The sequence below is a fragment of the Festucalex cinctus genome, chromosome 19 (assembly GCF_051991245.1).
Source record: "Festucalex cinctus isolate MCC-2025b chromosome 19, RoL_Fcin_1.0, whole genome shotgun sequence".
In the NCBI taxonomy this organism is placed as follows: domain Eukaryota; kingdom Metazoa; phylum Chordata; class Actinopteri; order Syngnathiformes; family Syngnathidae; genus Festucalex; species Festucalex cinctus.
Genome location: NC_135429.1, coordinates 49,869 through 67,270, shown reverse-complemented (window position 1 = coordinate 67,270; position 17,402 = coordinate 49,869). Strand labels below are relative to the sequence as shown.

The 17,402-nt window shown below is 51.1% G+C and overlaps 3 protein-coding genes across 14 annotated transcripts; all 3 read right to left on the bottom strand.

Annotated features, from left to right (window-relative positions):
- Positions 1 to 319: 319 nt before the first annotated feature.
- LOC144007726 (uncharacterized) lies at positions 320 to 4,508 on the bottom strand. Its single transcript, XM_077507588.1, has 18 exons — positions 4,469 to 4,508; positions 4,332 to 4,391; positions 4,084 to 4,113; positions 3,951 to 4,001; positions 3,843 to 3,890; positions 3,730 to 3,765; positions 3,612 to 3,638; positions 3,430 to 3,531; positions 3,314 to 3,352; positions 3,118 to 3,141; positions 2,996 to 3,034; positions 2,756 to 2,899; positions 1,495 to 1,563; positions 1,381 to 1,428; positions 1,283 to 1,312; positions 718 to 753; positions 577 to 624; positions 320 to 499 (listed from the first exon to the last, which is right to left on the bottom strand). The coding sequence occupies exons 1-18, from the start codon at positions 4,506 to 4,508 to the stop codon at positions 465 to 467; spliced, it is 906 nt and encodes a 301-aa protein (XP_077363714.1). The 3' UTR covers positions 320 to 464.
- A 3,105-nt stretch (positions 4,509 to 7,613) lies between these two features.
- LOC144006979 (uncharacterized) lies at positions 7,614 to 11,460 on the bottom strand. 12 transcript variants are annotated; one of them, XM_077506176.1, is made up of 13 exons: positions 10,862 to 11,456; positions 10,553 to 10,614; positions 10,032 to 10,070; positions 9,813 to 9,848; positions 9,704 to 9,733; positions 9,591 to 9,632; positions 9,491 to 9,514; positions 9,233 to 9,277; positions 8,607 to 9,101; positions 8,106 to 8,516; positions 7,977 to 8,020; positions 7,848 to 7,881; positions 7,614 to 7,744 (listed from the first exon to the last, which is right to left on the bottom strand). In XM_077506176.1, the coding sequence occupies exons 1-12, from the start codon at positions 10,870 to 10,872 to the stop codon at positions 7,876 to 7,878; spliced, it is 1,245 nt and encodes a 414-aa protein (XP_077362302.1). In that variant the 5' UTR covers positions 10,873 to 11,456; the 3' UTR covers positions 7,614 to 7,744; positions 7,848 to 7,875. The 12 variants fall into 12 exon arrangements, with proteins under 12 accessions (XP_077362302.1, XP_077362297.1, XP_077362299.1 ...); XM_077506171.1 differs by having other exon boundaries at positions 9,233 to 9,396; positions 9,591 to 9,733; positions 10,130 to 10,614; positions 10,862 to 11,460; XM_077506173.1 differs by having other exon boundaries at positions 9,233 to 9,396; positions 10,032 to 10,614; positions 10,862 to 11,459.
- Positions 11,461 to 12,228: 768 nt separating this feature from the next.
- Positions 12,229 to 16,620, bottom strand: LOC144007725 (uncharacterized). Its single transcript, XM_077507587.1, has 7 exons — positions 16,590 to 16,620; positions 14,323 to 14,530; positions 13,488 to 13,573; positions 13,378 to 13,404; positions 12,736 to 12,765; positions 12,622 to 12,663; positions 12,229 to 12,492 (listed from the first exon to the last, which is right to left on the bottom strand). The coding sequence occupies exons 1-7, from the start codon at positions 16,618 to 16,620 to the stop codon at positions 12,260 to 12,262; spliced, it is 657 nt and encodes a 218-aa protein (XP_077363713.1). The 3' UTR covers positions 12,229 to 12,259.
- Positions 16,621 to 17,402: the final 782 nt, after the last annotated feature.

Here is a 17,402-nt window from a genome sequence, read left to right as displayed (position 1 = left end):
TTTCTCTCTCCCGTCTGCTCACCTGACCCGCCTTACCTACCTACCTACCTACGTACGTACCTGCGTGCGCACGCACACACAAATGTTCTCGGATCATTGTCGGGCGTTTCCCATTGACATGAATTTCCTCCGCTGTGCCTTTTATTTTCTTCACAAAATGATGCTGGAAATGATTTTGCAACATGTTTTATTGATTGTTGTCACCCGCTTGAAGGTGAGAAGCCATTTTGAGCCAACGGACGTCGTCCATGTTGTAAATACACACACACACACACTTTTTTTTTTTTTTTTTTTCTTTTTTTTTCTTTTTTTTTTTTTTTTCTCTCTCTCTCTCACAAAGTCAAGTTGAGCCGCTTCTACAAATGGAGTCTACAAATATTTCCGGTGCCCGCCTGTCGCCGGCGGAGCGTCGTCGGCACGGGCGGACGCACTGCAAGCGGCGGCGGCAAAAGCCAACTTGCGGGTCAGCAGGTGTCCTCCACGTCCGCGTTGTCCGCAGCTGCGGGCACAAAAAGATGGCGGAGGGACTTATGGGATGGAGTGCGGTCGTCACGGCGACGCCAACCGCGGCCTCACCTTCAGGACCCGCACCCCAGGCGGCGTCCAAGCGTTCCGTGACGGAATCTGCGGAGAGCGAGTCGCGCCGGCAGAGCGCACGGCGCAATTAGCACGGCGGCCATGACGGCTTGTCGTCACCGTCGCCGTGACAACACTCACCGGCCTTGTGGGGGTCTTGCCACGCCCGACCGCCGCCTGCAAGCACACAAAGGCAAAGTCACGCCACGTCACCTGCGGACGGCGTTTGCGGCAGCCTGCCCGAATGTTTTCCTTCCGTCCCACAATGCATCTGGAGGTGAGTGAGACACTCCGCATCACATCGTCCGTACCTACTTCAATGTTGCTGTCAAGACTTTTGGAAGCAATCGATACGTTTGATCACTTGCCACTCGTGATGCATTCATGTGAAATTCTAATCATGCGAAATAGCACGTCAAGTCGAAAATTGTGTTTTCTACTCAACAAGCGGGAATTGATTTTAATACCCGAGTTGCGAGAACTTTTCAAGTTTCAACATGGCGGATTTGTGAATGGCAAGAAATATTCACACTTAGAAGGCTGTCATCGTCCGCTAGCACATCAATCTATACAATGATGTAGCATACGCAATTTTGCGATAACAGCAAAACGGCATGAACGCAACTTGGTCGTAATTAGCGGTTGGCGAGCGCGAGCGTTCCTTTTTCCCATAGCACGTGAAGGCAACTGTAAATATCGGACTTACTGGAGTCCTGCAGGGGCCTTCCTGTCGCCTCTGAAAAGATGGTCGACGCCACTTTTGTCAGCTTGAAACGATTGGCCGATGTCGCGCCGGTGGCTTACCTGAATGGGTTGCCATGGTAACGGCATCGGTGGCCCACGCCGGCGTGCCTGCGACAAACGGGAGCGATCAATGGCGCCGCGATTGGCATGTTGACAATGTGCACGCGCACGTACCTGTGAGCGGAGTGTCGGCCAAGGTGCCCCCTGCCGGCTCGCTGCGCACGTGCACGTGCGCGGACGACTCTAGAAGTGAGGTCACGCGACAGGATCAACACATGACAGAGGCGCCTTGACATATGAGTTGAATGCGCTCAGAAGTCAAAACGCGACCTTCCCCAATGTGGCCCGACGTGTATGTGCTGACCTGGAGTGAAATCGAGTTTGGACTTGCCAAGGCCCATTTGGGAAGCGGCAGCCTTCTTTTCTGCTGCCATCCTCCTTCATATCAATGGATGACGGACGACCTTTTCATTGAGTCCGGTTGACCTCTCAGGGTCCTTTGTGACCTCGCGTCTTTTCATCCTCTTATTCACACCTCACTTTTCATTCATTCATTTGGAATGCTGATGCCCGACAGGATATTTAGGAAGGACCAAAAGTGCCAACATTAAATCATCAAATACAGTTATCGTGAAAAAATTCAATGTCATTGCATTCCAAATGGAATTCAAAAAACAAGAGTTAAACTTGATTCAATTATCTATATATCGATATATCAAATTATTTTCTGTATTTATTTATTTCATGGTCCTGTGTTGCAGCGTTTCATGAATTTATTTGATCTGTCAAACTGGCCCGTCAAAGTTAGTGGGCGGGGCTAAAGCATGCTTCACTCAAATCTTGCTTAATGGACTGCTTGGGCCTGAATTGGTTCCAAACGTGGCGGCTATGGTGATGGATTTTTTGCCGATATAGAGTGAAAAGCAACATCAAAATCAAAGCAACATTTCTTCCATTTCCATAAAGTACCATTTTTGGATGGGCCAATTTGACAGATACAATCCATTCACAAAACAGCGCAACACACTCGCCAGGAAATCATTCGATAGACAATTCAATACATTTACAAATAATCATAGGGAATTTAATTCATGAATGACACATTTAATAACTGATTTATTTAATTCCACATTGAATTCATAAATGAAACATTGAATGAATGAAAATATCTAGTGGTGTATTGATTTATTGATTTAATGTTGGCACGTGTTGGGCCTGCCCGACTTTGCAGCGTCAAGCGCAACTATCGGCTGCTTTTCCTTCCGCTCTTTGATTTGGACACCCGAGTGGATATTTGCAGCTTTCTAGTGTTTTCTTTCGCCCTATTTGAAGTGATTACCGTCCATGTTGAGTCACCAAAATCATTTGGACATGTGACTGACTTTCTCCCTGTGGAAAAGACGGACGGCAGCTTTGTGTTGAAGGCGGCGCTCACCCGTGCCGTCCGTGCGTACACGCCAGTTGTCCTGGGCCAAAGTTGACAGGGGAAGAACGCGAGCGCTCGCCCACCGACGGGTCCACGGGAGTTGGTGAGCCTGAAGGTCGACTGAAGGTCGGCTGACGGAAGTCAGCTGAGTCACTGCGGAACACGACAACAACAACAAGGAGGAGGAGCCTGTAAGCGGGTGCGCTTGTCGGTCATGCTCACTGGCGTCCCCACGTGCACGTTGCTGACCTCCATCTTTGTCCAGCAGATGAGTCTGTCGGCCATTTCCTGTTCAACACAAGACGCTCGTCAGCAGCGAGCACTTAAGGCGTGCTAACGACTCGCTCGTGCCAAAAGACGGTTGTCGGTACCGTTTGCTTGGGAGCGGTCGCCGCCTGCGGAAAGGACAAAAGATTGGATTGATCTGCTTAGTTGCCGACTTGCGCTCGCTCTTGTAGCCGGGAGGCCGCACGAGAGCCTGTCGGTTGATTTTGCTACACGTCGGCACTGAACGCCTTTGAGCCTCCGCTTGCACACATCAATTGGAGTACACGCTCATTCAATTACCTTCTTGCCGGGCTGAGGGCGATGCGGAGGAGGACCATGCTGAACAAAAGAGGACAGCAAAGTTTACAAGCAGGTTCTTTTTTGTCCCTGAGCGTGAAAGCGTTTTGAGCAAGTACACGAGTGGGCGTGGCCTGCGGCAGGAGTAGAAGCGGATTGGTCCCCGGTGTGCTCGCCTTCCGCTCGCGTGATGACGTCAGACTCAGTCGGACCTTCTTGGTCTGCATCCCCACACTTGTCATCAAGGTGATGCCGCGACGGCTCGTGGGAAGAAGATTGAAGAAAAAGAAGTCGTACGCACCTGTGGAGTCGCTCCAAGTGTCTTGGCCTGCTTTGGGCCGAAAGAAAAGCCGCGTCACCGTGAGCTTTTTGTCTCGTTTTCCTCGCCGACGCCGGTTCCCGACGGCCGTTTTGCTTACCCGGCAGGCCGAGCAGGAAGTGGCCGTCGGCGGTTCCTTCCAAACAGAGAGCCGGCCGTCAATTACCTTGACATTTGGCCTGGGGCCCCGCCCCTCCGACATCCCAGCCTCACCTGTGTACTCCGGCTGAGAGACCCCTCCCTCCGATGACGTCAGCGCTCCTGACAACCAATCATATGTCTCACATCCTTCCTGCTGTTGCCCCTCCCTCTTATGCTCACCTGTGGCTCCCGTGCCTCCGCCCATTCCGGTCAACAGTTTCTCTCCATTGGCTGAAGCACAACGCGCTCGCATAAGGGAAGACGTTTGAATTGATTGCTCACCGTCGCCGTTCCAGTTTGAAAAGATCGTCACCGTTTGGATGCGCGTCCACGTCGTCAGCATCTGCCGACGCACAAAAGATATCAACCGGCAAAGCAAGACCGCGCCCACCTGGGCGTCCCACACCGACATGTCGTACATGTCGGCAAGCCGCCGCAAAGCTCAAGTCACATTTTGATCTTGTCCAGTTGAGTTCTTTGGTTTTCTTGACTGTGCCCGGCAGGCCGGCAGCGCCTTTGTCACCAGTGTCGTTACCTGCCGCTCGGCGAGCTGTCACGTACCTGTCGACGCATCCGCTCTCTCGTCGGCGCGTCCTGCAGCCGCCGAGGCCTCCTGAGCACCTGGCGGGTGACAAAAGAGCCGTCAGCTCGAGATCAGGCCAACACGCGCTCGGACTCGTTCCCGGATGTTTGCTCACCGCTGATGTCGGGGAGGGATGACGACGACGACGACCACATGTCGGGTCTGACGCCTGCTGCTACGCCCAACCCGCGGATGACAAAGGGAAGAGAAGCAACAATCATGGAGGTGAGCTCATGACCAATGGAATGAAGCCACCATGAAGGTGAGAAACGAGCAGCGGGAGATGAGCTAACAATGAAGGAGACGGGCGGTCGAAAAGTGCCGTGACTTTGACGATGACGAGTGACGGCTGGAGCAAGTCGGCCCCCTTTTGTCCATCCATCCATTTACTACCGCTTATCCGGGGTCGGGTCGCGGGGACAGCATCTTTAGGAGGGAAGCCTGGACTTCCCTCTCCTCGGCCACTTCAACCAGCTCATCCGGTGGGATCCCCAGACGTTCCCAGGCACGCTGAGAGACAGTCTTTCCAGCGTGTCCCGAGTCGTACCCGGGGCCTCCTGCCGGTGGGACATGCCCGGAACACCTCCCCAAGGAGGCGTCCAAGAGGCATCCGAACCAGATGCCCGAGCCACCTCAGCTGGCTCACCCTATCTCGAAGGGAGAGCCCGGACACCCTGCGGAGGAAACTCATTTGGGCCGCTTGTTCTTTCCGTCACGACCCACAGCCCGTGACCATAGGTGAGGGTCGGAACGTAGATGGACTGATAAATTGAGAGCTTTGCCTTTAGGCTCAGCTCTTTCTTCACCACAACGGACCGATACAGAGTCCGCATGACTGCAGACGCTGCACCGATCCGCCTGGCGATCTCCCGCTCCATCCCGCCCTCACTCGTGAACCAGAGCCTGAGATACTTGAACTCCTCCGCTTGGGGCAGCATCTCATCCCCGACCCGGAGATGGCAAGCCAACAACCTTTTCCGACTGAGGACCATGGTCTCAGCTTTGGAGGTGCTGATCTTCATCCCGACCGCTTCAAACTCAGCTGTGAACCGCTCCAGTGAGAGTTGGAGATCCCGGCTTGATGAAGCCAACAGCACCACATCATCAGCAAAAGGCAGAGATGCAATGTTGAGGCCACCAAACCGGACTCCCTCAGTGCCTCGAAACTCTGTCCATGAAAGTTCTAAACAGAATGGGTGTTTTGTTTGTTTTTGAGAGGAAAGTGCGTTAACCCTGCCGGTTTTTGTTGGGATCAGAAAGTGGTCTGATTTTGAGGATGGGGAAAAGCTGTGTGACTTACGTGACTTACCCGCTGCGCTCTGGTGGGCGCCCGCCGGGCCTGCTGGAGAGGAGAGACACTGAATGAATGCTGCTCAGGTTTCCTGCACTTAATGAAAAACTGGACAAAGGTTGCCTTTCATTCACATGGCTTCCCTTTGTCCCCCTAAGAGCGACTTGGGATTGACTTTATGTTATGTGGGAAAGGTACGAGGGGAAAGGTGGGCCCCTCTCACCCTCCTCCTTTGTGGAGTCGGCGTCATCTGAAAGGAAAAGGACACATCCGCATTTTGCTCGTATTGGCCTTGGTGGCTTGTCTGGAATGCAGCGCTTAATTGGCGAGCACGCCGTCGCTTGCTTTGCCTTCACACGCAAGTCAAAGCACCACTGGACCAGCGGACGCCATTTGATGTCTTTTTCAACCGATGCCAAACCAACCGAAAGCTTTCCCAGTCAGTCGGCAAGCTTTCGTGTCTTGACAGTCAAGAAGCGTTTCATAAATGAGCCGTCCGGCTTAATGGTGACCAACGCGTCGTGCGGGCCTAACTCGGCCTCGGCCTACCCTCGTCCTCCTCGGACCGGTCGCCGTCCGCCTCCTCGGCCGGCTCCGCCTCCTCGCGCTCTGGAAAAGAAGCGCAGGGCTGACGTCGGCGAGCGGCAAACGGCCTTCGCTTGGCCTTACCCTCCACGGAAGCCGCCCGTGCCGCCGATGCCGCCAGGACAACCAGCAGGGACATCGCAATCAAGTTCCTGAGGGCCCCGAAGCCACCCATCGGTCAACACATCACGCGGCAAATCAATATCAGTCATCGTGCCCGTCAATAATGAGCTACTATCGTCTTCCGGATCACAAGTCATGAACATATCATCACATATTTCAGCGCTTATCAATCAGTCAATCAGATTTCAGCATTTGGCTGTCCAAGTTTACTCACCGAGACGACGACATGACGATGCTGCTCTGCGCAAAAGTTCTGCTTCAGCATTTTATACCCAGGGGGCGGGCTTAGGCCACTGCGTGCGTGCGCGTGCGTGCGTGCGTGCGTGTGTGTGTGAAGACCACCAACCTTCCTCATTGATGGTTTTGGGGAAACTACATCTTGTTCATCTCCGTCATTCTTGCATGTGGGTAACTGGACCACAGACTGACCCCCACCTCCCACCGCGTAACCTAAAACCACCCGCCTCCACTCCTGCAATTAACTTGGGATTCTCAAAGAAACTTGAAATGCCCTCCAAAGAGAGCGAGAGAGACGGAAAGAGCGAGGGGGGTGCGGGGGGGGGGATTAAGTGAAAACTGACGAGATAGAACGCAAGCGAGGGAAGTCCAAATCATTTTATTGACTTCAATTGGTTGCTGAGAGAAAAATGTCTTTGCTTCGGACTCTTAATGTTTCAAAGGTGCGCGTGGTGTCCACATGCACAACTTGCAGTCAACTCAAGTCCAGCGGTGCAGTTGTGACTTTGCCAAAGGCGAGAAAATCCCACACAGCCGACTCATTTGTGGCAAACGGCCGTAATGGCTTTGTTGATTTGACCCGAAACATTCCAAGTGGCCGGGCCGGGCTGACTGGAGCTGGAACTTTTGGCCGTCTGATTTGCTCAACACGTCAATGATCAATTTGAAGAAGCAGCGGGCAAGAACGCAGGCTGGACTGAACAAAGCCCCTTTTACTCACGAAAGCACGAGAAAGCTGTCAATTGAAAGTCAACAAGTCAAAGCAAAGTGAAAGTAAGAGCAGGAAAGTGAAGGGTCGGCTAACAAGGTGACAGCAACAAGGAGCTGCCCGCCAAAGAGTGAAAGAAGGCCCTAACCCCAAACCCAAGGACAAACAAAAGCGGCCGATTGATTGGAAGACACGAGGCGAGGACTTCACTTGACGAGCACAGGTCGGAACAAAAGTGGCAAGACTGCAAGACAAGCTTGAGAAGAACAGAAAGCAAAGCAAATGGAGCGGCCAGAAATGACAACAAGGACAAGGTGAGGGTTGAAATGGGATTTATTGCGTCGAGTGCTACACAACAGACGCGGATGTACATGTTCATTCGGCGGACGGGAAGTTGTCATGGCAACAGCATTCCAGGAAGTCCCGCGCCTCGTGAACGCTTGCTTCTGCAAACACACAAAAGAAAAGAAAAGAAAAAAGAAAAAAGAAAGCACAGGCGTCAGATGTGCGCAAGTCGATCCAGATCTGGACAAGGATGGGGGTCGTCACCCTCTCAGTTGGAGCTGGAAGGTCAAATTCACCCCTGAAGGAAGAAAAGCACAAGAAGAATGTTCAAGTTGGTTCTTCCTGGCCAGCTTTTTGTATATTTCAGGTGTCGGATGTGAAGGTGGGATTTACCCCGAGGTGGGAGGGCGTGACCTTTGGCTTGTCAACAAGAGTTGCTGTCAAAGAGCAAACAAACAAGCAAGCAAGCAAGGTCAGAAAGCGACTTGGAGTTGAACACGCGTGTTTGCGGGACTGGGTTACCCTCAGTGGACTGGAAGATTTGGGAGCTCTTGTCACGTGCTTCAAAATTCTTCTGCTCCTCCTCCGTGGCCACTTCCTCCTTGACGCCATCTCTGCCAAGCTCCACCTCCTCCATGCTGACGCCGCCATCGGACCTTCTGTCGTCCTTGGGAGAGATTTCATCTTGGGCTCTCATCTCCTCCCCTTCCATCAAGTCTGACTGCTCAGACAAGTCCATTCCCGCCATCTGGCTTCCTTCCCGGGCCCGAGCGTCGTCCTCATCTAAGACCTCCGGACCCGCCTCGCCTCCCTCCTCTAATGTAGCCACGGGGTCAGAACCGTCGCCCTCATCATCAATGCCGGCGCCGGCGGTGTCCGACTCGGACTCGGCGCTCGTCTTCTTCTTGTCCTTGTCGGTCTCCGAACTTGACTCTGACAACAGAAGGTAGCGGAATGTCAAACCTGGCCAGCATTTCTCAATGTGGTCAAAGGGTATCAGTTTAAGGTAACGCAGCAACTAACCCGACTCTGACACAGAGTCCGGCAAGTCCAGAGACTCGGGTGATTCAGGGGAGTCGGGTGAATCGGAGGTCTCTGCCGAATCAGCAGACTTTGACGACTGGGCCGACTCTGCAGACTTGGCTGCAGACTCTCGCGATGCCACGGACTCTGCAGATTCTGCGGACTCTGGCGTATCCTCATACTCTGAGAATTCTGCAGACCCTGGTGTATCTACAGACTCTGATGATTCTGCAGACCCTGGTGTATCTACAGACTCTTCAGATTCTGCAGACCCTGGTGTATCCACAGACTCTGATGATTCTGCAGACCCTGGTGTATCCACAGACTCTTCAGATTCTGCAGACCCTGGTGTATCCACAGACTCTGATGATTCTGCAGACCCTGGTGTATCCACAGACTCTTCAGATTCTGCAGACCCTGGTGTATCCACAGACTCTGATGATTCTGCAGACTCGCGTGATTTTTTGGAATCGGCTGATTCTAGAGACTCTGGAACTGTTAAAAAATAGAAACTGTTTCTCATCTGTCAAGTTGTTGTTTTTTTGTTTGTTTTTTTTGTTGGGGGTTCAAAAAGTCCTCCAAGTCTTTGACAGACTTGGCTAGGGTAAGAAGACATACGGTTGTACCTTGACTTTCCATGAGGGACTTGTCAGGACCTTCTGCTGCTCCTTCTGCAGAGATATAGTGTGTTGTTAACATGTTGACATCATCGTCAGTATGGAAACGTTTAGGATTCTTCAACGGGATGCTTGGTAAACCCATTGAGAAGACTGCAAGTCGGTCAGCTAGTCTTGTGAACACACGCATTCATTTTTTATTTTTTTTTTTTAAATGTGTCAAGAAGAGCACCGCAAATACTGGATCTGTTGCAGACCCAGCCCTACCTGAATCCGGAGAGTCGGAAGCACCTGCGGACATGAACGTGACACTCGGTCAAGTGAGGAGTCAGTTAGCGCACCAGAAACGACTTTGAAGGATTCCGACCTTGGCGCTCCACTTGCTCCATGTCCTCGTCGTCGGCTTGCGCTGAGCAACACAAAATACCGGATGACTCCTACGAACGGCACGAGAACAAGACCGGCTCGGACTCTATCTACCTTGGCCTCGTTCTTGCGAGTCGTCGGCATCTGCGGACAAACGCAAAGCTTCCAGTCGGCGCCGCGAGAGACGCAAAGAAAGACGTGTGGGGAAAAAGCGCACTCAAACCTGGAGGATGGGACGTGTGGCGCCACTCGGTACGGACTGCAACGCAAACGGAGCGCGTTGAGATGGAAGCGCATTTTCACAAGCACCACTTTCTCAACAACACGGCAACGGATGACGCAACATGCTAATGTCGCTTATGTGCCACGTAATGAAACATGAGATTCATTTGGGTCAGGCTCCGCCCACCCCCATGTGCGTGCGTGTGTGTGTGGAGCGCACCTGGCCGTGACGTCGCCGTCGCTGGCGTTGTTGCTTTTCCTGCAGGAACAAAACGTTGACAATTCAAACACCAGGACAAACGTCCAAACCAAATTTACCGTCAAGGTGAGCGATCGGCGCCGCATTTCTGCCTGGAACAAATCAAACACATTTCTGCTTCCATTGCAGGCGCCTTTTTCAATTGCAAATCTTCAAAGCAAGCGACTTTGTCAGTCGCACGGCTCGAGTGCTCGAGGTTGTGCCTTCCATCCTCAGCGCTTGTGACCAAGTTTCCTCCAGCCAGACACTGAAAGCCGTTTTCTCCCACTGGCGCTTACATGGCAGAAGAGCACCACTGGGGTGTGTGCGTGCACGTGTATGAATGGCGAGCTTTGTGAAGCGCTTTGGGCACCACCTGGTGCACTATCTTTCCAAAAAACAAAAAAACATCCAATTGCCATTTGGCCGCATAAGGCAGTCATTCATTCATTCATTCATTTGGAAATAGAACGCAAAGGTGAGAGTAAATGTTGCCGGCTCACCAGAAATCGGAGCAGCTGCACAAAAAGCGGCAAACGTGACGAGCGCTAACACTGGGATACACCTGCAACATACGCGCACACACAATCGGCAACACGATTGGAACACAATTGCAGTCAAATAAAAGAAGCACATTCTAATTGTCCTACATCCAAATACACAAAGTTTGTTGTGACGAGCGAGCCTCGGAGCCGCCTTGTTCATTGGCTGCAAGAAAAGTCGCTGAAGGCGCCAATCGTCCGTCTTGGGCAAAAGATTGCCACGCACGCTCGCTCGCTCGCGCCGGCTCGCCTTCCCGTCGCTCAACTCACCGTGTCAACATTTTGGCGAGACGGCCGGCGACGTCAGCGAGATCTCACGGTGGCTTCTCCCGTCGCGCCCGCTCAACTTCATCCTCTCGCCGCGGACCGGCGACGCTTTTATGGGTGGGCTGGCCGGGGCCACGCCTCCTCACGCTCCGCCCACCCGAGCCGCGAGACGGCGGGAGCGGAGCGGAAGGAGCCGACGGGAAGGTGACGGACGAGCGGAGGCGACCCCTCCCCGTCTGTGCGCAGGTCAAAGGTCGAGGTCGACCTTCACCTTCTTCATCGTCGTCATGGCGACAGCCAAAGCTGAACGAGCGGGCCGCATTCAAGCTGGAAGAACCGGATCTGCCACCTGTCACATTAGGGAAATAAAGGCACCAATGAAATGAAGCGAAACGAAGCGAGATGAAACGCAACGAAACGAAATGAAAGTCAACGAAACGAAATGAAAGTCAACGAAACAAAATGAAGCGTAATGAAATGAGGTGATCCTGCGCCAAAGGAATTCCTTCAAAAGTTGTTCCCGGAGCAGCAAATCTGCTGAGCTCATTTGGACTTTGGACTCGTCCATGAAGTGCATCCGGCTTTCAATGTGAGATTGAATGAGAGTGCGCACTTTGATTTTTTTTTGTGATTTTTTTCAAGAGTGTGCATGTTGATTTTTACAAAAAAAAAATTTCCGAGAGTATGCACTTGATTTGACGGCCATTCCAAATGTAATGTTGTGCATTCAGCAGCTGTGAAAGCAAATTTTTTGCTGGTCAAATTGAACAAGCGTTGAAAAAATGTGACTTGATGACAAGTTGATTTTTTTTTTTTTTTTTTTCCTCTTTGTCTCAGGTTTGAGCCGTGAACGCAGTCGCTTTATACTTGTGCACCATTTTGGATGTTTGCAGCCAGTGACGCGTTTGACATGAAAAGTGGTGCAAGTGTGCCGTCTGGTGGCAGTCCAACAGGAAGTGAGGACATGTCGACAAAAGCCGGTGACGCGCTGGCCAAACGGAAAGGCGGCAGCGGCGACGCTTGTCACGACCGGTCAGTACGACGTTTGGAAAACATGATTATTTTTTGTTGCTTGTTGAATGTTTGTTTGCAAAAAGCCGGCCTTGATCTTCCAGCAGGCCCCAAAAAGCGCCACATGCAAGATGGCCGCCATTGGATGGAGCCGCTGGTGGCGGTGATTGTTGTTTTGCGCTAAATGCTGCAACGGGACGTGGGGGAGCGTTTCATCCGCACAAATATCATATCAGACTTTGGTTGAAGAAGCAAACGCAAACACGACCTCATGCCAAATGGAAGATATGTCAAGGATTGATTGATTGATTGATGGATTGATTGATGAGTGGAGGAGTGACAAGGTTGTAATCTTTTATTATCAAGCTGCTTTTTTTTTCTTGCTGCTTTTCACACGCGGCGCACTTTGGATTTCCTTTTGGACGCGTTTCCCTTTCTTGCCGCAAGTTTGGCTCCAAGGCGGCCAGATGGACTTTTGGGGCCCGTGGAAGCGCCGGGGCCCCGGGGACGCTCAACATGAAGCAAATTGGAGGCGAGGCTCAAACCGGCGCCGGCCACCCTTTCGGCTTTGGCGGCGGGACGACTGAACGTGTCCTGGCGTCTCTCGACCGGACTCTCGTCATCTGCAAGAAAAGACGGCAAAGCGCCCACTTTGATTTGTGTGGCCGCAAGATGACATTTGCTCTCGTCGTCATGGTGAGCGGAGAATCATTTCAAGCAAAGGAGGCGCCACGCGCCCGCCGCCCTCTCACCTTCTTCCGCTTCGGCGCCGCCGTTTGCCGCCGCCGCCGCTTCTGCAAAGCAATTGAAGAAGGGTCACGCGCGTGTGCGTGAAGAAAAGGAGCGGGCGGCCAAACGAGACGTACCGACGATTGTTACCCGATTGGCGGCGCCAGCTGCAAGAAAACAACATTGAAAACAAATGTCGTGTCGATACACCAGTGACTCGCTAATTGGCGAAAGGCGCCGAGCGGATTGCGTGCCGCGTTTCCAGCAGGAAGCCGCAACTAAGCCCCGCCCACTGTCACATGCATTTGTCCTTTGTTGGAGTGCATCTGTCTGAAGACGCTCAGCCTTTTGCGTTTGTTTTCATGTCTTGCCAGAAATGGCCCAAGTCATCAGTCACCACGGCAACAGCATCTCCCAAAGAAAAATGGCTGAGCGACCACCTTCCGGATGTTTCCTGTCCGATTGGCCGAGCTGACGGCAAGCGTTGCGGCAGCCTGCAACGACAAACTCGTCCTTCGGCCAAACGCCAGCGATCAATGTGATCGATTGATCGCTGGCGACGTCATCCGTGTGCATCTGGAATGCGTCATATGCGGTCGGCGAGGAAACGGATGTGCGCTCAATTCAACATGGCCGCCCCAAATGAGATTTTGTGGCCGTTGCCGATTGGCGGGATGAAAGATTTGCGGACCCTGCTGACCAACAAATACGCCGCGAGTCGGATTTGCCCGCCCTCAACTTTGCGTGTGTCAAGAAAGTGGCAAATGTTTGCCGCTCACCAGTGGGAAGTTCGTCGGAGGTGGAATCTGCACGGGGAAGAAAGAAAGAAAAAGAAAATTGCGAGCCGTGAGCAAGAAAGTTGACAAGTCGGACGCAAACGTCAACTGACCGTCGGCGTTGATGTCTCCCTGCACCCGCACCACCAACGCGGACAAGCAGAGGAGGAGGAGGAGGAGGAGGAGGAAGGGCGCCCGTCTGCCAATCACAAACAAAAGCAACTTTTTTTTGTTTTTTTTCTTGTCATTCTGGCAAATGGAGGCCATTTTCCAACATTTCATTGAGCTCAACTCGCATTGCGGACCTACCTGGTCAACATGCTGCGGTCAGGGCGGTCCGTGGAGGAAGGCTGTGCCCTGCGCCGTCCTGCGCCGCCGTTTATATATCTCCCCAAAATGTCAGCGCACACGCGTGCGCGCAGGCGTGCGCGCGCGTGACATTCCTGTGTGAAGCGTCCACTCGCGCACACACAAACGTTTGCTGTTTTTGCCAGCAATATTCCACGTGTTGCCGGATACTCGCCAAGTGGGGCGTTGAGATGCCAACTGCGACTTTGGTGGCAAACGGCTGATTGAAGAGCACCAAATTGTCAATTGGCTGCGGAGCGAACCAAAATCAACATTTTTGGAGGATGGAGCGTCGCAACAAAAAACAAACGGCAAAAGTCTTTTCCTGGCATGGTTTCTCTGTGCCCCGCCCACCACGTCAACTGATCAGCTGATCCGCTCCCTTTTTTTTTTTCCCAACGTGGATTTTGTGTTTTTCAAGCTGACCATTTCACGACGTCGACTGTCACGTCACGTCGGACTTGCCGCCTTTTCCGACCCGTGACCTTTGACCCGCCCAGGCGCTCTCTTGTGCCCTCATCAGCGTGTTTCCCCACACAACAAGTGCGCGCTTGTGTCTGCGGAATCCCCCTCCCGCGCCGGCTCCTCCGCTCCGATTACCGGCCGCAACCGGATGGAATTGAAGCGGGGGCGGGACCCGCATTGTTGCTTTTTTGGTGGTTGCGGGGGTCGCCGGTCATGGAGTGGGACGCCACGATGTGGTCAGCGCTCCCGTCGGGCGACCGGCGTCCGCTCGATCCTTTGCTCCTTTTGGTCGGCGCTGGGGAATTTTGCCGGCGGGGTCGGGTGGCGTCGTCGGCCGTCTGCTCTTTGAGCGTGAAAGGCGCTTGTGTTTGCCGGCGTAAGCTGAGCCCGCGGCCATTGTGCGCCGTTGAAAGCGTGTAAGGTCAAACGTCGCCAGCTCCCCGAGCGGCCGACCAACACACTCAACAACTCTCTTTTGTCCGCAAATCGGCAAGTCCTCACTGGGGGGGCGAGGGGGGAGCGTGCGCTTTCATTTATTTCATTCAATCTCCGGTGTCATAAGCTTATTGATTGATTGATTGATTGATTGAATGATTTTGGATTTGATGATGTGTTCTCATTGCTGCTGGACATGCCAATTTCCCAGAGGGATCAATCAAGTCAAGTGGAAGTCCAACTTGTGTCCTCGACATGCCAACTGGCGTTTGAAACAAACAGAGTACAGGAAGTGATGTCACACGCGTGTCAAAACGGCGCCTCCACCTTGTGGCAGAGCCGCGCCATTACAGCTACAAGGCGTGGAAAACGACGTCCATGTGTGCTGTGACTTTGGAGTCAAAAAGTTATTGATCAGTAATAGCAAGCAAAACATCCTGACAAATACATCAAGGCAAATTGTTCTGAACAAGGATTGATTTGACATCTTTCCATTTTTCATATGGAAATGATCATCTGAGCAGGTCATGTGACCTGTGTTCTTCCCACACACAAGCGACAAACACGTTGAGCAGTCACTGATGATGATGATGATGATGAAGAGCTTTTTCATATGCGTCATTTTTCCATGCCGATTGTTTGGAACATGTCCATCGTTGAAGATTTTCCACTTGGTGACGTTCAAGTCCAAAAACCCCCCAAAAAAGTAATGCAGCTGTTGCAATTGTTAAATGTGTTGAAGAAGAGTGACGTCAAGCAAAACATTTGCGCTCGGGTTTGAATTTGTCACTTTCTAATTTGGCGTCATTCTTTTGCCAACTTTCAATTTGTCATGGAAAGTAAGTGGAAATGTTTTGCAGCTCTCCACTAGAGTGTCAAATAATAATCATTTAAAAAAAACTCTTGTATTTGCTGTTGTTGTTCGTATGACGCACTGAAGATGTTTGATTTTTGGTTTCCTGTGATTTTAAAAATGTCGCCTCTTTTATTGGAGATATTTTTGTTTTACCACTAGGGGGTGACACTGCTGACCTGCATGTATACTTTTGGGTTGTTTTTACAAGAGTGCAGAATTGAACTTTGACCTTGATGTCAAGGGCAGCTTCATTGAGTTTTTCCTTTTCTTTTGAATGGCAAGCAAATGTTTGTTTGTTGTTTTTTTGTTTGCACTTGACGAGTTTTTTGTTCCAATTAAGTGGCAAATTGGTGTGAGCGCAACTCGCATCTCAAATGCGTTTGCGCAACCGTCGCTCCGACTTGGAATCAGGAGCCAAAGCAAGCAAATCATCTCTTATTTGAACACATTTCCAGCATTCAGCGTTGAAAATCAGCACTCGCCTGTTTTGTTAAGTACATCAAAGAATGGCAAAAGATCGCAATTGATTGAGTTTGCGTGCAAACGACAGGCACACTCAAGCCCCGCCCAACATGGCCCCCCCCCGCGGATTCAGATGGTCACACTGCAATAGCGCCCCATCTGCTGGTTAAAGCTGCTATTGCACAAGCAGTCGGGAAAAAAAAAGAAACACCTTCCTGTTTTTAAAAAAACAAAATAACGCCTTAGCTCCATGATTTTTATTTTTTAAGATCTTGTATGATATTCATCCATCCAGTGAACTGCTTAGAAAAAGTTTTAATATTGAGCAAAATGTATTTATTTGTGAGCAAGACATTGAAAATACAGAAGATGTGTTTGCACAAAAACTTTGTGGGACGATCTGCGGGACTGTTGGAAAATCTTTGGAATGGGACAACATTCTGTTTGTTTGTTTGTTTGTTTGTTTTTGCAGACGATGATGAAAGTAAGATTGCATGTGATGAATACTGTATGATCCATATTTTGGTGGTTTCTTCCTGTTGTGGGATGTGCGGATAATTGCGATGAACACGTCATCAACGTTCGCACATTGTACTCGCACGATGATTGGCGGTGGGCGTGGTCTGGCTTAATTGGTAAGTGGGCTCACCTGTGTTGGGGAGGGTGTGGCTATCTGGCATTGATCACCTGGTGGGGTGAACCTGCATGGGGAAGAAACTGTTTTGTTGAGCGTGCAAACGCGATCTTGGAATCCAGTGAAAGTCCAACAATCAACTTTGAATACGTGCAGCCGTCAAGTGTGACCAAAGAGAAGCAACGTCACTTCGTGCTGCATGTGGAAGGAACGAGGTGCACTGCCGTCTTCGAAAGGTACCTTGCTCGGCAAACCGAGTGCCTGCCTGCCTTCTCGCTATGTTGTGGCTTAGAAAAGAAGCGAGGAAATTGTTCAAAACAAACAAACGGCGCGAGTCAGCATTGTTTCCCTCCCCAAAACAAACTAGATGGCGCAATACATATCGTATCCCCATGAAATCTTGTGTGAAATACATACCGAGCTATTAGGAACCTAACGAAAGACACTGCTGCAAGTCAATCATTCAATATCCAAAGAAAGATCAATCAGTGTCAACTCAAATTGAATTCTTGGCTACAACCAAGATGGAACCATATGCAACTAAAATGGAATCTTTAGCAAGATGCATTTATCCAGCATATTCGCGATGACAAATCAATACAAGCAATAAACCAAATCGTTTTCATTTGTGGAAAAACAGAGTCCACCATATGGGGAAAAAAAGATAAAGAAGGTGGACTTACAGCAATTGATTTTTAATGTTGACGTATTGTACTAAAAATCAAATGGTTACGTAATATCTTTACTGATAGAAAATAATAGCATCTGGTTTTCTCTCCAAAGGTGTTTTAAAAAAAATAAATACATGGGAGGTGATGAATTTGTGCT

What these genes read in the sequence shown, in the direction of transcription:
- LOC144007726 (XM_077507588.1), bottom strand. Translation starts at nt 4,508, where the DNA reads ATGTGGTCGTCGTCGTCGTCATCCCTCCCCGACATCAGCG. An exon ending in CACTTGGAGCGACTCCACAG is followed by an intron (nt 3,532 to 3,611) that starts GTGCGTACGACT and finishes GTGGGGATGCAG; the next exon opens with ACCAAGAAGGTCCGACTGAG. An exon ending in GGCCGACACTCCGCTCACAG is followed by an intron (nt 1,429 to 1,494) that starts GTACGTGCGCGT and finishes CGTTTGTCGCAG; the next exon opens with GCACGCCGGCGTGGGCCACC.
- LOC144006979 (XM_077506167.1), bottom strand. Translation starts at nt 10,156, where the DNA reads ATGCGGCGCCGATCGCTCACCTTGACGGTAAATTTGGTTTGGACGTTT. An exon ending in GACGGCGACGTCACGGCCAG is followed by an intron (nt 9,849 to 10,031) that starts GTGCGCTCCACA and finishes TTTGCGTTGCAG; the next exon opens with TCCGTACCGAGTGGCGCCAC. An exon ending in TTCCGACTCTCCGGATTCAG is followed by an intron (nt 9,397 to 9,490) that starts GTAGGGCTGGGT and finishes TGTGTTCACAAG; the next exon opens with ACTAGCTGACCGACTTGCAG.
- LOC144007725 (XM_077507587.1), bottom strand. Translation starts at nt 16,620, where the DNA reads ATGCCAGATAGCCACACCCTCCCCAACACAG. An exon ending in ATTCCATCCGGTTGCGGCCG is followed by an intron (nt 13,574 to 14,322) that starts GTAATCGGAGCG and finishes TGTGATTGGCAG; the next exon opens with ACGGGCGCCCTTCCTCCTCC. An exon ending in CTCCGACGAACTTCCCACTG is followed by an intron (nt 12,766 to 13,377) that starts GTGAGCGGCAAA and finishes GTTTTCTTGCAG; the next exon opens with CTGGCGCCGCCAATCGGGTA.